The sequence below is a fragment of the Oncorhynchus kisutch genome, linkage group LG11 (assembly GCF_002021735.2).
Source record: "Oncorhynchus kisutch isolate 150728-3 linkage group LG11, Okis_V2, whole genome shotgun sequence".
NCBI classification, from domain to species: Eukaryota; Metazoa; Chordata; class Actinopteri; order Salmoniformes; family Salmonidae; genus Oncorhynchus; species Oncorhynchus kisutch.
In genome coordinates this window covers 60288076-60307710 of record NC_034184.2, presented here as the reverse complement: position 1 = coordinate 60307710, position 19635 = coordinate 60288076, and the positions used below count along the sequence as shown (strand labels likewise).

Genomic DNA, 19635 nt, shown 5'->3' with positions numbered 1-19635 from the left:
ATGAGTGAGGACTGGCTCATTGATGCGCTGGCTGATCTCAGACCTTTGGCTCTTCTCGTCCCCTGTGTGCTCCTGATAAGGGAATGAATAGTGGCTGCACATTTCCTCCTTCCCATCTCCTCTCCTGATGTCAGAGGTTTTGGCCAACCCATGTGACAGGATACACATCGGCTGGATTAAGGGGGCAGCATCCATGTCTCTGTGTCACTGTTCTTCCATGAGAGACACCTGAATACACCACAGCCAGATCCCTCTCTCCTCTGTGGACTGTACAGCTACTTTACACCACCTTTTCGCCCTGGGATAGCAAACTATGCACTAGCTACAATGGCATCTAGTCCATCCCTCGCTGTGCTCCTGTGCCTTGTGCATGCTCTCCGCTGCACTGCTGAGATAGGTATGTAGGGTTTTATTCCACTTTAATTGGTTTCATGCAATAGTTAAGCATTCTGTATAATGAAAGTGTTACAAATTATATTTGTTGATATGCTTTACCAATAAACAGAAGACAAGGTTGAGGCTGTTAGAAAGTAACAATATTTTTGTAGACTGGTAAGATATATATCCAGAATTTCTAGGTCCTTCAGTAAGTTTTGCTTCATTGGCAGACACAGCGAGATATATTGTGATGGAATCTATTCCAGGAGTCACGAGTGAACCATTTGACGAGCTGGATAACGTTTAGAATATTTTAAGGCGTTTTAGATGCTTTCAGATATAAACATTAAACTGGCCTATTTTTTTGAGTGGCTTAAAAACACATGTATTTCAATTGTAGTTACATACACTGAGTTCTTAAAAATGATTGAAAATAATTTGAATGCTGTAAACAGGTATAACAGCTGTAAGTACAGAAAATAAGAAAGTACAACAAATGTTTATATACACAGGCTTTCTTATGCAACTTACTGTAGTTGGACCTAGATTTTTATATATTTTTAAATTACAATTCCTGTACAATTAGACACAATGTCACAGTTAAATGTTGCAGTGCTGTTTATGAGAGCAGCTGTAGAGCCTGAAAGAAGGATGAGACCTTGGATAGATCACATCATTGTCATTAGTTTCAAGTATCAATGTCACATGTGCAAGTACAGTGTAATGCCTTGCTTGAAAGCTCTAACCTCAACAATGCAGTAATCAATAACAATATAATACTAAAAATAACAAGGTACTGTAGAACAAAAACAGATACAAAAAATAAGAAATAAGAAGAACCTTATCCCCCGTGCTGCAGACAGCAGCTCCTTCCTGATCTACAACCAGGATCACAACAAGTGTGTGGTGGCGGTGAGCGCCAGTCAAGTCACAGTGGCTCCCTGTGATCACACGTCCCAGAACCAGCAATTCCGCTGGGCCTCACAGTCTCGTCTCCTCAGCATCTCCCTGAAGCTCTGCCTGGGGGCTCAGGACCTGAAGGACTGGGTCAAGGTGCTGCTCTTCCCCTGTGATGAGAAGAGCGAGCTCCAGTACTGGCAGTGTAAGAACGAGACCCTTTTCGGCCTCAAAGACAAGGCGCTGCACTTAAACTATGGCAACCGCAACGAGAAGAATATGATGATCTACCAGGGATCTGGGTCTTGGAGCTGTTGGAAGATGTATGGTACTCAAAAAGACCTCTGCTCCAAGGGCTACCAAGGTAAGTAAGCTACAAGACACACTCACTGTTACTGGAGGTTGGAGATTGGAGGTAGGAATCAGAAGTGTAAGATGCTGTTGTCATAAACTTTCTTAAAGCCAGGGAATGAATGTCTGACCTGGGATGATTCATTCTGTTAACAATGTATTTTTTTTCCTACTAGCACTGACTGATAGCTGATAGCTACTTTATTAAGGAAGAATGCACTATGATTGAGATACAGTATGTGGTTGTCCCGCCTAGCTATCCTACGATGAATGCACTATCTGTAAGTAACTCTGGATAAGAGCATCTGCTACATTACAGAAATGTTAAATGTAACAAACTGTTTTGTCCCCTTCATCAGAGGTGTTCACACTAGGGGGGAATGCCTTTGGAAGTCCCTGCCAGTTCCCCTTTCAGTTTGGGGAGAAGTGGTATGCTGAGTGCACTACGCAGGGGCGCTCAGATGGACAGCTCTGGTGCGCCACAGAGACAGATTACAATAAAGCCAAGAAGTGGGGCTTCTGTCCCTCGAAATGTGAGTCATTCATGCTATGTTTTTTGTCATTTACTCCAGGGATCAGGAAAAGGGTCAGCAGGTGACACCTGTAAAAAATCATGAGCCGTATGTATCAAGCATCTCAGAATAGGAGTGCTGATTTAGGATCAGTTTGGCCTTTCAGATCAACATTAGAAGGACAAGAGGGGACCTGTTCCTGTATCAGCGCTCCTAGTCGGGGATGCTTTATGAATAAAGGTCAAATCAATTTGACTCATGGGAGTACACAACCCTCTAATATGAGTGGCCTACTCTATACTAGACTCTGATGAGTCTGTAAAAACAAGGCAAACGACCAGGGTTTAAAATGTGGGGACGGTATCCAATTCAAACAATGTCGTAACACCCTGCCAAGCCTGTGATAGGGACAGATTCCTCATTAAAACAGAGGCTACACATGGAATTCTTCGATTTTCTTGTTTTTCCGTGACCTTTCTGGAGGTCTGGTCTCTGACCTCCTGACAGAAAAACACAAACACATCCTCTAGTTCCCCTAGCTGTGGACGCAGCTCTGTGTCTCTTTACCCTTCCATCCTGACTGGAGCTCATTTCTGTGTTACCCCTGACACAGCTCCAAAACTGGGACAGGAAAAGGAAGGAAGCCCCCTTTCACTATAGTTCCTGGTGAACTGCCACCATAGTAACAGATATGAGGGGCAGTTCTGTCATGACAGAAAGTGATAGAGAAGAACAGAACACTATTTGATTCAGTTCTTGGACTGTTATTGATGCTTTCTTTTTCCCACCTTAAGTGTGTCCTAATGTTTCCGTGTCCCCCTCAGCGTCCTCAGGATGGGACAGTGACCCAGTGACAGGTGTCCTGTACCAGAGGAACACCCAGTCTGTGTTGACCTGGCACCAGGCGAGGAAGAGCTGCCAGCAGCAAGGAGCTGACCTGCTCAGTATAGTAGAGCTCCACGAGCAGACCTACATCTCAGGTATGTACAGTCAGACCTGGTCAGACCTACATCTGAGGTATGTACAGTCAGACCTGGTCAGGCCTACATCTCTGGTATGTACAGTCAGACCTGGTCAGACCTACATCTGAGGTATGTACAGTCAGACCTGGTCAGACCTACATCTCTGGTATGTACAGTCAGACCTGGTCAGACCTACATCTGAGGTATGTACAGTCAGACCTGGTCAGACCTACATCTGAGGTATGTACAGTCAGACCTGGCCAGACCTACATCTGAGGTATGTGCAGTCAGACCTGGCCAGACCTACATCTGAGGTATATACAGTCAGACCTGGTCAGACCTACATCTGAGGTATGTACAGTCAGACCTGGCCAGACCTACATCTGAGGTATGTACAGTCAGACCTGGCCAGACCTACATCTGAGGTATATACAGTCAGACCTGGCCAGACCTACATCTGAGGTATAGTCTAAACAAAGTGCACTATGGCCAGTCTATTTTTTACTTTTTTATTTTTATTTCACCTTTATTTAACCAGGTAGGCCAGTTGAGAACAAGTTCTCATTTACAACTGTGACCTTGCCAAGATAAAGCAAAGCAGTGAGATAGAAACAACAACATAGAGTTACACATAAACAAACATACAGTCAATAACACAAAATAAAATAAAATAGAAAAATCTATGCACAGTGAGTGCAAATGTAGAAGATTAGTGAGGTAGGCAATAAATAGTCCGAGAGGCAAAAAATAATACCATTTTCACATTAACACTGGAGTGAAAGATGTGCACATGATGATGTGCAAGTTGAGATACTGAGGTGAAAAAGAGCAAGAGGGTAAGTAATACTATGGGGATGAGGTAGTCGGGTGTGCTATTTACAGATTGGCTGTGTACAGGTACAGTGATTGGTAAGCTGCTCAGACAGCTGATGCTTAAAGTTAGAGAGGGACTCTTGCAGATTTCTGCAATTCGTCCAGTCATTGGCAGCAGAGAACTGGAAGGAAAGGCGGCCAAAGGAAGTGTCGGTTTTGGGGATGACCAGTGCTTTTATACCTGCTGGAGCTCGTGCTACGGGTGGGTGCTGCTATGGTGACCAGTGAGCTGAGATAAGGCGGGGCTTTACCTAGCAAAGATTTATAGATGACCTGGAGCCAGTGGGTTTGGCGACGGATATGTGGTGAGGGCCAATGAGAGCATACAGGTCGCAGTGGTGGGTAGTATATGGGGCTTTGCTGATAAAACGGATGGCACTGTGATAGACTACATCCAATTTGCTGAGTAGAGTGTTGGGGGCTATTTTGTAAATTAAATTGCCGAAGTCAAGGATCGTTAGGATAGTCCGTTTTACGAGGGTATGTTTGGCAGCATGAGTGAAACAGGCTTTGTTGCGAAAAAGGAAGCCGATTCTAGATTTAACTTTGGATCGGAGATGCTTAATGTGAGCCTGAAAAGAGGGTTTACAGTCTAACCAGATACCTAGGTATTTGTAGTTGTCCACATGTTCTAGGTCAGAACCGTCCAGAGTAGTGATGCTGGTCGGGCGGGATGGTGCAGGCAGCAATCGGTCACCAGGTTAACAACACCAGGTCAGGTTTAGTAGCATTTAAAAGCAGTTAGAGGCCATGGAAGGCGTGTTGTATGGCGTTGAAGCTCGTTTGGAGGTTTGTTAGCACAGTGTCCAAAGAAGGGCCAGATGTATACAGAATGGTAGTCTAACCTACAACCAACAATGTAGACCTATGTAGTCCTACAATGCAGTCTAACCTACATCCTCACCTTGATTTAGAGATACAGTGCCTTGCGAAAGTATTCGGCCCCCTTGAACTTTATTCACCTGCAGAACCACTCCTTTATTGGGGCTAATTGCCTATAATTTCCACCTGTTGTCTATTCCATTTGCACAACAGCATGTGCAATTTATTGTCAATCAGTGTTGCTTCCTAAGTGGACAGTTTGATTTCACAGAAGTGTGATTGACTTGGAGTTACATTTAGTTGTTTAAGTGTTCCCTTTATTTATATATATATATATATATACAGTGCCTTGCGAAAGTATTCGGCCCCCTTGAACTTTGCGACCTTTTGCCACATTTCAAGCTTCAAACATAAAGATATAAAACTGTATTTTTTTGTGAAGAATCAACAACAAGTGGGACACAATCATGAAGTGGAACGACATTTATTGATTATTCAAATCGAAAACGGAATAATTGGGCATGCAAAATTATTCAGCCCCCTTAAATTAATACTTTGTAGCGCCACCTTTTGCTGCGATTACAGCTGTAAGTCGCTTGGGGTATGTCTCTATCAGTTTTGCACATCGAGAGACTGAAATGTTTTCCCATTCCTCCTTGCAAAACAACTCGAGCTCAGTGAGGTTGGATGGAGAGCATTTATGAACAGCAGTTTTCAGTTCTTTCCACAGATTCTCGATTGGATTCAGGTCTGGACTTTGACTTGGCCATTCTAACACCTGGATATGTTTATTTTTGAACCATTCCATTGTAGATTTTGCTTTATGTTTTGGATCATTGTCTTGTTGGAAGACAAATCTCCGTCCCAGTCTCAGGTCTTTTGCAGACTCCATCAGGTTTTCTTCCAGAATGGTCCTGTATTTGGCTCCATCCATCTTCCCATCAATTTTAACCATCTTCCCTGTCCCTGCTGAAGAAAAGCAGGCCCAAACCATGATGCTGCCACCACCATGTTTGACAGTGGGGATGGTGTGTTCAGGGTGATGAGCTGTGTTGCTTTTACGCCAAACATAACGTTTTGCATTGTTGCCAGATGCATTTGGTTTCATCTGACCAGAGCACCTTCTTCCACATGTTTGGTGTGTCTCCCAGGTGGCTTGTGGCAAACTTTAAACAACACTTTTTATGGATATCTTTAAGAAATGGCTTTCTTCTTGCCACTCTTCCATAAAGGCCAGTTTTGTGCAATATACGACTGATTGTTGTCCTATGGACAGAGTCTCCCACCTCAGCTGTAGATCTCTGCAGTTCATCCAGAGTGATCATGGGCCTCTTGGCTGCATCTCTGATCAGTCTTCTCCTTGTATGAGCTGAAAGTTTAGAGGGACGGCCAGGTCTTGGTAGATTTGCAGTGGTCTGATACTCCTTCCATTTCAATATTATCGCTTGCACAGTGCTCCTTGGGATGTTTAAAGCTTGGGAAATCTTTTTGTATCCAAATCCGGCTTTAAACTTCTTCACAACAGTATATCGGACCTGCCTGGTGTGTTCCTTGTTATTCATGATGCTCTCTGCGCTTTTAACGGACCTCTGAGACTATCACAGTGCAGGTGCATTTATACGGAGACTTGATTACACACAGGTGGATTGTATTTATCATCATTAGTCATTTAGGTCAACATTGGATCATTCAGAGATCCTCACTGAACTTCTGGAGAGAGTTTGCTGCACTGAAAGTAAAGGGGCTGAATAATTTTGCACGCCCAATTTTTCAGTTTTTGATTTGTTAAAAAAGTTTGAAATATCCAATCAATGTCGTTCCACTTCATGATTGTGTCCCACTTGTTGTTGATTCTTCACAAAAAAATACAGTTTTATATCTTTATGTTTGAAGCCTGAAATGTGGCAAAAGGTCGTAAAGTTCAAGGGGGCTGAATACTTTCGCAAGGTACTGTAAATCAATCTGATACATTCAATTCCTTATTAAGAATATTACACTACTCTCGTGGATGTATTGTGATGCTTTTTATTAATGCAGGGTTGACCAATATCCTGGGCACATCTCTGTGGATTGGACTGAATAGCCTAGACTTTGAGGCTGGATGGCAGTGGAGCAATGGAAACCCATTCAGATATTTAAACTGGGCCCCAGGTGAGTGCAACTGCATGCAACACATCATATTATACATTACAGCCTAGGGAACAACTGAGGTTGTCCAAGTATGTTATGACTTACAATGATGCAGGAAGACAATTAATAAACACATGGGTCAATATTTCCAAAAGGACATCCATCAACTGAACCCGGGCTCAGCTGTGCAACCCTGAATGCTGGCAAGGCCTCGAAATGGGAGACCAATGAATGTTCCAAGAAGCTGGGATATATCTGTCGCAAAGGAAACTCCACTACTCTGGCCTCTGCCCCTATAGGTAAGAGTTGAATCATACAGTACATAACAGTCATGACCTACACACAATTTTTGACTTAGTTCAAATGCCATGCAACACAAGGTTAACAACACCAGGTCAGGTTGTGTAGGGTAGGGTAAACTGAACATTTATATATTAGTGCCCAATTTCACTAAGTGTCTCAGAGTAGGAGTGCTGAACTAGTGTCAGTTTAGCTTTTTAGATTATAATGAATAAGGTTACATGGACAGGGCGGGCTGATACTAGATCAGCACTCTCACCCCAAGATGCATTATGAATATGGACCCAGAGGTTGTTTTGGGTCAAACAGATAAAACATTACAGTCTACCACTTTCTGGACATTCTACCTTCTCTCTGACTATTGAACTTTGACCCCCCTCAGTAGGAAAAGATCAGCCCACCTTCTGCACCAGTCACTGGATTCCCTATGCAGGCCACTGCTACTACCTACAACGTACCAAGAAGATGTGGAGGGATGCCCTGGCCGCCTGCCACAAAGATGGAGGGGACCTGGCCAGCATCCACAACATAGAAGAACAAAGCTTCATCATCTCTCAGACAGGATATAGTGAGTCCACTATCCATGTTGTAGCTACAATTACCTCTATATCTGATAGATCTGTTATGCACTACAATGATCTTTCTCGTGGGTTGTCATTTCTATCAGTTTTGAAAACCATTCTGAGATGTGTCCCAATAAAAGTCTGGGTATTTGGATTGACAAAGAGTTCATGTTTAAAAAGCATTCGGATGAGCTAGTTAAAAAGGTATTTAAAAAAAATAGATCTGGCTTCTCCCTAAATAGCAGGCAGCAGATTGTACCGTCAATATTCCTGCCCGCTCTTGACTATGGTGACACCATTTACCAGATTCCAGAAGCCACTAGTCTTAAACGTTTGGATGCCATCTACCATAATTTCCTTCACTTTATCACAGGTGACAATTTTAATACTCACCACTGCATCCTCTATCAAAACATTGGCTGGTTCTCATTGAAGTCCTGTAGATCACTTCATTACTCCCTTTTTATTTACAACGTTCCACTACACAAGCTTCTAATTTACCTAACTTTGTCGCTAAGGTATAAAAGAATAGGCGACCAAACCCATCACAGTGTTGTTGAAATCTTGAGGCCTCTAAGATCTCTACCTATTTTGGTAAATCCTCCTTTAGCTTTAGTGCCCCCCATTGTTGGAATAACCTGCAAAATTCCTTGCATCTTGATTTCCTGGTGCCGTTAAAGCAGTTTAGGATGCTGGTGTTAAATTCATTCATTGTGAATTGCAGTTGTTTTTATTGATGTAATGGTTCATTTGTTGAAATGGTAGTATTGTAACTGTACCTTGTCGACTTTTTATTTGTCTTGTTTTCTTTGGAATGTTCATTTTCTTCATTGTGAAAATGTTTGTACTCAGGGCATGATTGTGAATGAGACCCTGGTCTAAATTGGGCCTCCATGAATAAATAATAATAATGCCACCTCAGTCAATTTGATCAGCCAAAGGCAACGATAAGTATATCAGGTGTTTATCACTGTCTTCCTGGCTCTGACTCTTAATGTCCTTCTGCTTGACTTCAGCGGCCACAGATGAGCTGTGGATCGGCCTGAACGACCAAAGGAACGCGCTGCTGTTTGAGTGGACCGACCGATCCCATGTGACATTCAGCCACTGGCAGACAGGGGAGCCCTCCCATGGTGCCAACCTCCAGGAGGACTGTGTCCTGATCAGAGGAAAGGTAACATTCACATTGGTCCCTCAATGGACAGACTAGGTTCATGCTAATGCTAACACTAATGCTAGCTAAATGCTTACACCACAGATTTTGTATAACTAACCTTAACACTCGCTATATGCTAGTGCTAGGTAAATGCTGACGCTAGATAAATGCGAACACTAGCTGAATGCTACGGCTAACAATGGCAATGATGACAACGTTTAACATTGGTGTCAACGCAGTAATAAATGTGGTATTGTGACAATGTGGACTCCATATTCTCTCACAGGATGGGAAGTGGGCTGATAATTTGTGTGAGAAGACCTACGGGTACATGTGTAAGAAAAAGGCCTCCACCAAACCGGTGGCAGGTGCCCCAGAGGAAGATAGTCCAGGATGTAAGCTGGTGAGTGAGGTCATTTCCTGTTTGTTGAAAGGGAGAGTACAGTAACTAATGAATACAGAATTATATCACATGAAATGGAAGCTTGAAAAAGATTCTAGATAAGGACTAGAATGGTGTCATCTTGACTGACAAAGATCCACCAGTAGGAGGATAATTGTTTCTGTATTTTTGTCATCAAGGGCTGGATCCGGTATGGTTCTTACTGCTACAACGTTGGATCAGAAACCAAAACATTTGATGAGGCCAAGCAGACCTGCCAGCGGAGTGACTCAATCCTGGTGGAAGTGGCTGACAGGTACGGTATCACATCATGACCATTTTATAAGGATAAGTTATATTTGACTCACTTATTTGAGTCACATCCTGGACAAGATAATAGCAATAAGTTGTCAGATAACAGATTTAATGTGTGTGTGTTTGTTGGTTTGTAGGTATGAAAATGCCTTCCTGGTCAGTTTGGTGGGTTTGAGGCCGGAGAAGTACTTCTGGAGTGGACTTTCCAACATGGCGGATATAGACACGTTCAAGTGGACTACCAGTTCGGAGGTCAAGTTCACCCACTTCAACGTGGGCATGCCAGGTACAGTGTCCTTTTACCACAATGGTGATTGATTGTAGCAACTGATGATCGATTGTAGCATGAACTGTCATTGCTATGATGACTGCGGTATTAGAGGACTACTTTCTCCCACACCTTAACTGCCTGGCAAATGTCAGAACTAAATGAAACTATTAAGTTTTCTCTCGCCTTTCTGTGTGTTTGAAAAAAGACAGAAAACAAGGCTGCGTAGCTATGACAACTGGAATGTTTGCGGGACTATGGGATGTAGTCAGCTGCAGCAACAAGGAGAAGTACATCTGTAAGAAAATGGCGGAGGGCGTCACATCAACAATGGCCCCTCCCACCACCCCGGCACTGAGCTGTCCTTCTGGGTGGTCACCTGTTGCTAAAAGAAATATCTGTTACAAGGTACAGTTGGGGAACATTTGATTTGATTTGATTTGATTTTGATTTGATTTGTAACAAACACTTTGATTAGTCAATTGAAGTGAAGTTTTTTTAATATTAATAATTTAATCAACGAGCATGAATTCATTGATAATCCTTAATTAGAATAATTAATTAATAATTCATCAATAATAATTTTCTCTCCCCTCAATAAGCTTCACAGAAAAGAGACTGAAAACAAGAAGTCATGGTCAGAGTCGCGGGAATTCTGCAAGGCCATTGGTGGTGATCTGATGAGCATTCACAGTGCCACAGACCTGAACGGCTCTCCGTAAGTTATCCTCATAACTGTCTCTGTTGCCATGAGTATCAGTCAAAACCAGTGTGGTCCTATTAACCACGGTCTGTGGTTGAAGTCAAAATCAGCACGGTTGTAATAACCACTGTTTATGGTTGAAATTAACACGGTCATAATAACCACTGTCTATGGTTGAAAACCACAAAGTCATAATAACCACTATTTGTGGTTGAAAACCACACAGTCATAAAAACCACTGTCTGTGGTTGAAAACCACACAGTCAGAATAACCACTGTCTGTGGTTGAAAACCACACAGTCATAAAAACCACTGTCTGTGGTTTCCATTCTCTCTGTTCAGGTATCATTCCTCTGATGCAGCCTGGATCGGCCTCAGCAATCTGGATCCTTCTGCAGGTTTCGTCTGGGCTGACGGATCAGCAGTGAGTAGCCTGCCACCTCATCTTTACTGTGATATTCCTTCTCCTTACAAGTAGTTTATTACTCACTACTCTTGTTTCAATCTTTGATTTGCAGTCATTGTATTTAATGGGAATGAAAGTACATACAGTACTATGGTGTCCATATAAGGACAGCCTCAGCCTGAGGCTAATATGGACACCATACAATGCTACTGTGTAACATTATTCCAATGTTGTTCTCCAGTTCAGCTATGAGAATTGGGGATTTGGAGAACCAAACAACTACAACGAAAACGAAAAATGCGCAGAGGTCCAGTTTTACTACGGACGCCACTGGAATGATCGACACTGTGATGCCTACAATGACTGGATTTGCGAGATTCGCAAAGGTACAGTAGACCATATCTGCTGGAGCACTGACTTCACCAGCCACTGGGCACAGACGTCAATTCAAGATCTGTTCCACGTTGGTTCAACGTTTAAACAACATTGATTCAACCAGTGTGTGTGCCCAATGGGCATGCAGTTCATGTCAGTCATGAAACTATTGATGAACATAGAATTTTGACCCTCAACCTTGCAGATGTGCTCACCCAAACTTTTTTTGGTATCCACAGGGGTTACCCCAAAGCCCCATCCCACTCAAGTTGAGCCAGGTAATGCATAGGATCTTAGGAATATGTCCAGTTTCCTGTTTCTCATTCCTCCACTTCCTGTCTCCACTTCCTCCTTCTCACTATCCCTGCTCTCCTTCAAGCTCTTGGCCTTTCCCTTAAGTTAAATGAATCACTGCACATAATGTATAGCACACCTTCTTCTATCATTTAGTTTGCGAAGCATAGTTCAACACAAACACTAAGAGAAAATGTACTCTGTGAAAATGTACTATTAAAAATGCCTAACAGGAAATGTACTCCTTTTTTACATGCCTTTTCAGTGTACAACACTACAAAGGACGGCTGGATTGAGTACAACGACACTCAGTATTTCTTCAACACTGAGAATCTCCCCATGGACGAGGCGAGAGAATTCTGTAAAAAGAACTTTGGTGATCTGGTGGTCATTACTGCAGAGAGCGAGAGGAAGTTTATATGGAAACAGGTAGACACTTCTATACTGAACAAAAATATAAATGCAACATGAAAAAATGTCAGTTCATATACAGTACCAGTCAAATGTTTGGACACACTTTTTATTTATTTTTTCTATTTTCTACATAATAGAATAATAGTATACACATCACTACTATGAAATAACACATATGGAATCATGTAGTAACCAAAAAAGTGTTAAACAAATCCAAATATATTTTATATTTGAGATTCTTTAAAGTAGCCACCCTTTGCCTTGATGACAGCTTTGCACACTCTTGGCATTCTCTCAACCAGCTTCATGAGGTAGTCACCTGGAATGCATTTCAATTAACAGGTGAGCCCTGTTACAAGTTCGTTTGTGTAATTTCTTTCCTTCTAAATGCATTTGAGCTAATCAGTTGTGTTGTGACAAGATGGGGTGGTGTACTACATGATTCCATATGTGTTATTTCATAGTTTTGATGTCTTCACTACAATGTAGAAAATAGTACAAATAAAGAAAAACACTTGAATGAGTAGCTGTGTCCAAACTTGACTGATACTGTAAGTAAATCAGTCAATTTAAATAAATAAAGTAGGCCCTCATCTATGGATTTCACATCACTGGGAATACTGATTTGCATCTATTGGTCACAGATACCTTGAAAAAAATGTAGGGGCGTGGATCAGAAAACCAGTCAGTATCTGGTGTGCACACCATTTGCCTCATGCAGCATGACACATTTCCTTCACATAGAGGTGATCAGGCTGGTGATTGTGGCCTGTGGAATGTTGTCTGACTCCTCTTCAATGGCTGTGCGAAGTTGCTGGATATTGGCAAGAACTGGAACTGGCTGTTGAACAAGTTGATCCAGAGCATCCCAAACATGCTCAAATGGTGACATAACTGGTGAGTATGTAGGCCATGGAAGAACTGGGACTTTTTCAGCTTCCAGGAATTGTGTACAGATCCTTGCAACATTGGGCCTTGCATTATCATGCTGAAACATGAGGTGATAGTGGTGAATGAATGGCACAACAATGGAACTCATCATGGTCTATAAAATGCAATTGTGTTCGTTGTCAGTAGCTTATGCCTGCCCATACCATAATAACCCCGCCGCCACCATGGTGCACTCTCTTCACATCGTTGACATCAGCAAGCCGCTCACCCACAAGACGCCACACAAGTGGTCTGCAGTTGTGAGGCCGGTTGGACGTCATTCTCTAAAATGACATCGGAGGCGGCATATGATAGAGAAATTAACATTCCATCCTCTGGAAAAAGCTCTGGTGAACATTCCTGCAGTCAGCATGCTAATTGCACGTTCCCTCAAAACTTGAGACATCTGTGGCATTGGGTTGTATGACAAAACTGCACATTTTAGAGTGGCCTTTCCTTGTCCCCACCACAAGGTGCACCTGTATAATGATCACACTGTTTAATCAGCTTCTTGATATGCCACACCTACCTGGTGGATGGATTATCTTGACAAAGGAGAAATGCTCACTAACAGGGATGTAAACAAACGTGTGCACTAAAATTGAGAGAAATACGTTTTTTTGTGCGTTATTGAACATTTCAGAGATCTTTTATTTCAGCTCATGAAACATGAGACCAAAACTTTACACGTTGTGTTTATATTTGTGTATATGCAGTCCTGTGACGTCCAAAAGCTTTGGTTCTTGGGATCTGATAAAGAGAGGATTTTACACTATGACAGGATGACAACAAGTGTCACTGAAATGTTCAATGTTCAATCTAGAAATGGTTGTTTCCTCAAAGAGTTGCAACTTTTTCCAGATATCTAGAGGATCCGAGGGACAATATTACATTGGAATGACCGTTGGTTTGGATAAGTCTTTTAGGTATGTAAAATGACTGTTGACTGTTCCCTGGACATTTAAAACAACCTGAAGTCCTACCACCTCTTTTCAGAGATATTTGTGCATGAGCATGTTTTGTTTGTCACAGTCCAGTGAACATGCCTGAAATCTGTGCTTCTCTGCCGAGTGGAGAAACGTGTGCTTTCAAGGTGTGTAGTTGATTGAATAGATGCTCACAGTTCAGACTGGGTTTGTGTACTGTATGTTTCAGCTGGTTGGATGGGTCTCCTGTTGTGTTTACCGCGTGGGATCAAAACGAACCCAACTTTGCCAACAACGATGAGAACTGTGTGACGATATACAAGAGTATGGGTACGTCTAATTCCAGAGGGATTTAGCAGTTATGCTCTCGTTACTGTGTTGTTATACTGCAACATCCATGGGACTTTCTCTAACATTCAGGGAACGCTCCCAGGATGTAATTTTGTAAGCTGGGTCTATATCGGGTTGTGTCTCTTTGTTTCTCTGCATCTCTAGGGTACTGGAATGATATCAACTGTGGAGTAGAGCTGGCCTCCATTTGTAAAAGAACCACCAGTTTCATTAACACGACCATGGCCCCCACCACTGTACCCAAGGGAGGTTGTGTCCCAGAATGGATTGCTTTCCAGGGGAAGGTAACTGCTACACTACTACAGTACCACCACCACATACTATAAAATCATACAAGGACATCCTTCTGTAGTCTACATACACCTGCATGGTACACCAGCAGAGAGAACCTCACACAAACTACTTTCCTTATCATGTGATGACCCAATGTGATGCTGACCTGTGTGTGGAGAGTCATTGTCTACATCCCAAATGGCACCCTATTCCCTTTATAGTGCAATACTTTTGACCAGAGCCCATGCACTATAGAATCGATTTTGTTTGCTGTAGTAGCGCGTTCCAACACACAGCGTGTTGATGCATCATGTTTCCACAGTGCTACAAATTCATTGGAGACAGTGATAAGAAGCCATGGCAGGAGGCCAGGACCTACTGCATCAACCAGGGAGGGAACCTGGCCTCTGTCCTCAGCGAGAAAGAGCAAGGTGGGTGAGGAGGCCATCCTTCTAGAGGCTAGAGCTTTGGGTAACCGAAAGGTTGCTCGATCGAATCCCCGAGCTGACAAGATACAAATCTGTTGTTTGCCCCTGAACAAGGCAGTTAACCCACTGTTCCTAGGCCATCATTGTAAATAGGAATTTGTTCTTAACTAACTTGTCAAGTAAAATAAAGTTTAAATAAATAAAAGTGTACACCTCACCGCCAAATCTACCTGAGACAATGGCATTGCCCAAGGTAGAATGAAATAGAATGAACATTGAAATTCTAAAAAGTAATTTAGCATAAAACCATGCTATTAAAATTCTGTCAAATGTTATGTGTTCAATTATATTGAGGATTTGTGCAATTATAAGCATGCAACAAGAAATCTTATAGACATTGGTTAAAAAGTGCCAAATAATTGAAATGCTAACCAATGGAACAGGGGTTGATAATCCTTTGCATGTAAACAGTATATATGGATTCACTTGTTGACTCTTCATTGTTCTGACTGGTCTTCCTCCCAGCATTCCTTACCACCCAGATGCTTGGGAATCCTCAGGACATTTGGATAGGTCTGAACGACGTCAACTCGGAGATGCGCTTCCTATGGACGGAGGGGAGAGGGGTTTCCTATACCAACTGGGCAAAAGGGCATCCAATGTCAGTGCCAGACGGACGATATTCATTTATGGAAGAGGTACAAGACTTACAGTAAAAATAACTGTTTGCTGAACACAGATTAAGTGACTTCCTGGAAACAGATTAAAAATGGTTCTGAATAGAGAATCCCCCTTGAAAGTAGGTAGACTAAAATCTACTTTCAAGGAAGATTCTTTATTGAGAATGATTTTTAATCCAGAACTGCGCCTTCAATCTGGGTTTTGAGAACCTTTACATGTTAGGCTTGGGATTTTGATTGACTTATTGTCAATAAATCCAAATGCAAAACAGCCTTAACCAGTCAAATGAGAATTCTGAAGAGGGGATCTAACCTTTTCATCTCCTTCCCAATCTCTCTTCCAGGTGTTTGACTGTGTGGGTTCTGGTGGGCAGCTCTCAAAAACAGGGCAGGAATGTGGAAGGTCGAGGACTGCTTACTATGCCCGGTGGTTTCATCTGCAAAAGGAATATTGGTGGAGAAGAAGCCATAGTTCAGTGAGGCTGCTCTAGGTTGGAAAATTCCAGTAACTTTCTCACAATCTCCAGGTTTCCAGAAATCCGTGAATCCTCCAAGCGCATTTATTTTTATGTATTTTTTATTTCACCTTTATTTAACCAGGTAGGCTAGTTGAGAACACCTTTATTTAACCAGGTAGGCTAGTGAGAACACCTTTATTAACCAGGTAGGCTAGTTGAGAACACCTTTATTTAACCAGGTAGGCTAGTTGAGAACACCTTTATTTAACCAGGTAGGCTAGTTGAGAACAAGTTCTCATTTGCAACTGCGACCTGGCCAAGATAAAGCAAAGCAGTGGTGAACAGACAACACACAGAGTTACACATGGAGTAAACAATTAACAAGTCAATAACACAGTAGAAAAAAAATTGATTCTATATACATTGTGTGCAAAAGGCATGAGGAGGTAGGCGAATAATTACAATTTTGCAGAGTAACACTGGAGTGATAAATGATCAGATGGTCATGTACAGGTAGAGATATTGGTGTGCAAAAAGAGCAGAAAAGTAAATAAATATAAACATTATGGGGAAGAGGTAAAATTGGGTGGGCTATTTACCGATAGACTATGTACAGCTGCAGCGATCGGTTAGCTTCTCAGATAGCAGATGTTTGAAGTTGGTGAGGGAGATAAAAGTCTCCAACTTCAGCAAATTTTGCAATTCGTTCCAGTCACAGGCAGCAGAGAACTGGAACGAAAGGCGGCCAAATGAGGTGTTGGCTTTAGGGATGATCAGTGAGATACACCTGCTGGAGCGCGTGCTACGAGTGGGTGTTGCCATCGTGACCAGTGAACTGAGATAAGGCGGAGCTTTACCTAGCATGGACTTGTAGATGACCTGGAGCCTGGGTCTGGCGATGAATATGTAGCGAGGGCCAGCCGACTAGAGCATACAGGTCGCAGTGGTGGGTGGTATAAGGTGCTTTAGTAACCAAAACGGATGGCACTGTGATTAACTGCATCCAGTTTGCTGAGTAGAGTGTTGGAAGCAATTTTGTAGATGACATCGCCGAAGTCGAGGATCGGTAGGATAGTCAGTTTTACTAGGTAAGTTTGGCGGCGGTGAGTGAAGAGGCGTTGGTTGCGGAATAGAAAGCCGACTCTAGATTGATTTTAGATTGGAGATGTTTGATATGAGTCTGGAAGGAGAGTTTACACAGTCTAGCCAGACACCTAGGTACTTATAGATGTCCACATATTCTAGGTCGGAACCAGCCAGGGTGGTGATGCTAGTTCGGGCGTGCGGGTGCAGGCAGCGAACGTTGAAAAGCATGCATTTGGTTTACTAGCGTTTAAGAGCAGATGGAGGCCACGGAAGGAGTGTTTGTATGGCATTGAAGCTCGTTTGGAGGTTAGATAGCACAGTGTCCAAGGACGGGCTGGAAGTACACAGGAAGGGTGTCGTCTGGCGTAGAGGTGGATCAGGGAAATCGCCCGCAGCAAGAGCAGACATCATTGATATATACAGAGAAAAGAGTCGGCCCGAGAATTGAACCCTGTGGCACTCCCATAGAGACTGCCAGAGGACCGGACAGCATATCTGGAGAACCTGCCAGTTTTTGGCAAAGTTATCGATAACCCTAGTTGAGGCTGTTCAATTCCAATTATTTGGTATGTGGTCCAAATAGAGTAACCCTCTTTAGGTTCCCCTCCAACAAGTCTCCTTTGGTTTCAGATTCTCAGATTGTGGTCCCTGCCACCACAGAGTCAACGAAGACGTTCTATCTACAAGCTGGGAAATGACTCCTTCAAACTGGTGGTCCAGAAGATGAACTGGGACGAGCACGGAGGCAATGTAAAGCAAACGATGCAGAGTTGGCTAGCATCCTGAACCCATCACCCAGGCCTTCATCACAATGCAGAGAAAACAATACCATGAGCCCATGTGGATCGGCCTCAACAACAACTTGGTAAAAGTCTTTACTATTGGACATTGCTCTATGCCAATCATTTGGGTTACAGAGACTAAATATTCTAGACAATATGTTGATCAGACTACTATAAATATGGAGATTTGTGATCTTCAATTTCCTCTTTACAAGGCCCAGTAGTTAAAAAAATGACCTAACTTGTTGGACTCTGGCTTTGGTTTAAGAGCTAGTGCAGCTCCAAAGAGGACTTAGCATTGATATGATCTCCCACTGTTATCCATTGGATCTCCTACTCTGACGTGTTCATTTCAGAAACCAAAGTGATTTTGTGTTTGAAAAGCTGCAAGCTTTCAGCTGGACCATTGCTCCCATTGTGTGTTGTCTTTGTCTCTGTCTCTCAGACTGAAGGGCGTTTTAAGTGGGTGGATAACTGGCCTCTATCTTACACCAAATGGGGCGAAGATGAGCCCAAAGAACAATATGGCCTGTGTTTACATGGATACGGACGCCAAGTGGAGACAGGCGACTGTAGTAACACCTACTCCTCACTGTGCAAGAGATCACCAGGTCAGACAAGGGCCTTTACTCCATTTACCCACAAAGTCTGTGTTAATGCTTGATCAATCCAAAAGTGTGTCTTTAAAAATGTTGTATGCAGTTAATGTATCAGTTGTGCCGACATTGACCATATACATCTCATGTACATCAACTTCAGTATGTGAACTTCTCTGGCCTCTTTTAAAGACATGAGCCCCAGCCAGCCCCCTCAGCTCCCTGGCAACTGCCCCGAGCCCAAGAAACGCAAGACGTGGGTTCCCTTCAGGGGTTACTGCTACGCCTTCCTCAACTCTGTGGTGGACAACTGGGCCCACGCCACTGTGGAATGTCTCCGAATGGGTACACACTTCTTCTCCTTCACACCAACTGTCATTCAGACCACAATTGTTGTGTCCCAAACGGCATACTATTCCATGGTCAAAAAGTAGTACACTATACATAGGAACTGGGGTGCTATTTGGGACATACCCAATGTTTTAATTGAATGTAGAGCACATGAACTCATTAATTGAATGCAAGAAATTCAAAGTGATTGATGGTGATGATGAATACGGGTAGTACGTTTCTCTGACAACAGGAGCATCCCTGGTGAGTGTCGAGGATCCATTGGAGGCCAGATTCATCCAGGAGAACCTTGAGCTACTGCAGGATGGATCCAAGTCATTCTGGATTGGCATGCACAAAAGCCACGAAGGTCAGTACCTATGGTTATAAAATTCTGCGAAATTTCCCAAAATTTCCAACCAGGATTTCTGGAAAATAAAGGAATTCTTGAAAAATTACCGGAATTTTGAAACCCTATCAGTGAATTTACTGACAACCCATAACATTGAGGCCGCTGGCTCAAAAAGCCTTTTCCCTCGAATATAAAACATGTTTAACTAGCACATCAGCTAAAATGAACAAATGGCAAGTACAGTACCTACCCATCTCTTGCAATTCTAAGATTATGTCCCATTTACACAACCATGTTAATTGATTTATAGTTGTTCAATGACAATGAATCACCCATGTCAAA

The 19635-nt window shown here is 42.7% G+C and overlaps 1 protein-coding gene across 2 annotated transcripts in view; it reads left to right on the top strand.

Annotated features, from left to right (window-relative positions):
• Window positions 1–202: 202 nt before the first annotated feature.
• The window catches only part of LOC109887965 (macrophage mannose receptor 1-like), a 29130-nt gene continuing 9697 nt past the window's right edge, over window positions 203–19635 (top strand). The window contains exons 1-17 of one of the 2 annotated variants that reach the window (XM_031835992.1): window positions 203–397; window positions 1238–1639; window positions 1986–2159; window positions 2963–3118; window positions 6833–6946; window positions 7081–7224; window positions 7611–7793; window positions 8805–8962; window positions 9231–9347; window positions 9527–9642; window positions 9779–9927; window positions 10118–10317; window positions 10512–10627; window positions 10955–11036; window positions 11260–11404; window positions 11633–11671; window positions 11953–12063. In XM_031835992.1, the coding sequence (XP_031691852.1) occupies window positions 328–397; window positions 1238–1639; window positions 1986–2159; window positions 2963–3118; window positions 6833–6946; window positions 7081–7224; window positions 7611–7793; window positions 8805–8962; window positions 9231–9347; window positions 9527–9642; window positions 9779–9927; window positions 10118–10317; window positions 10512–10627; window positions 10955–11036; window positions 11260–11404; window positions 11633–11671; window positions 11953–12063 (2476 nt within the window). In that variant the 5' untranslated portion in view covers window positions 203–327. Of the gene's footprint in view, window positions 398–1237; window positions 1640–1985; window positions 2160–2962; window positions 3119–6832; window positions 6947–7080; window positions 7225–7607; window positions 7794–8804; window positions 8963–9230; window positions 9348–9526; window positions 9643–9778; window positions 9928–10117; window positions 10318–10511; window positions 10628–10954; window positions 11037–11259; window positions 11405–11632; window positions 11672–11952; window positions 12064–19635 lie in introns of both variants that reach the window. The other variant, XM_031835991.1, reaches the window with a different exon arrangement.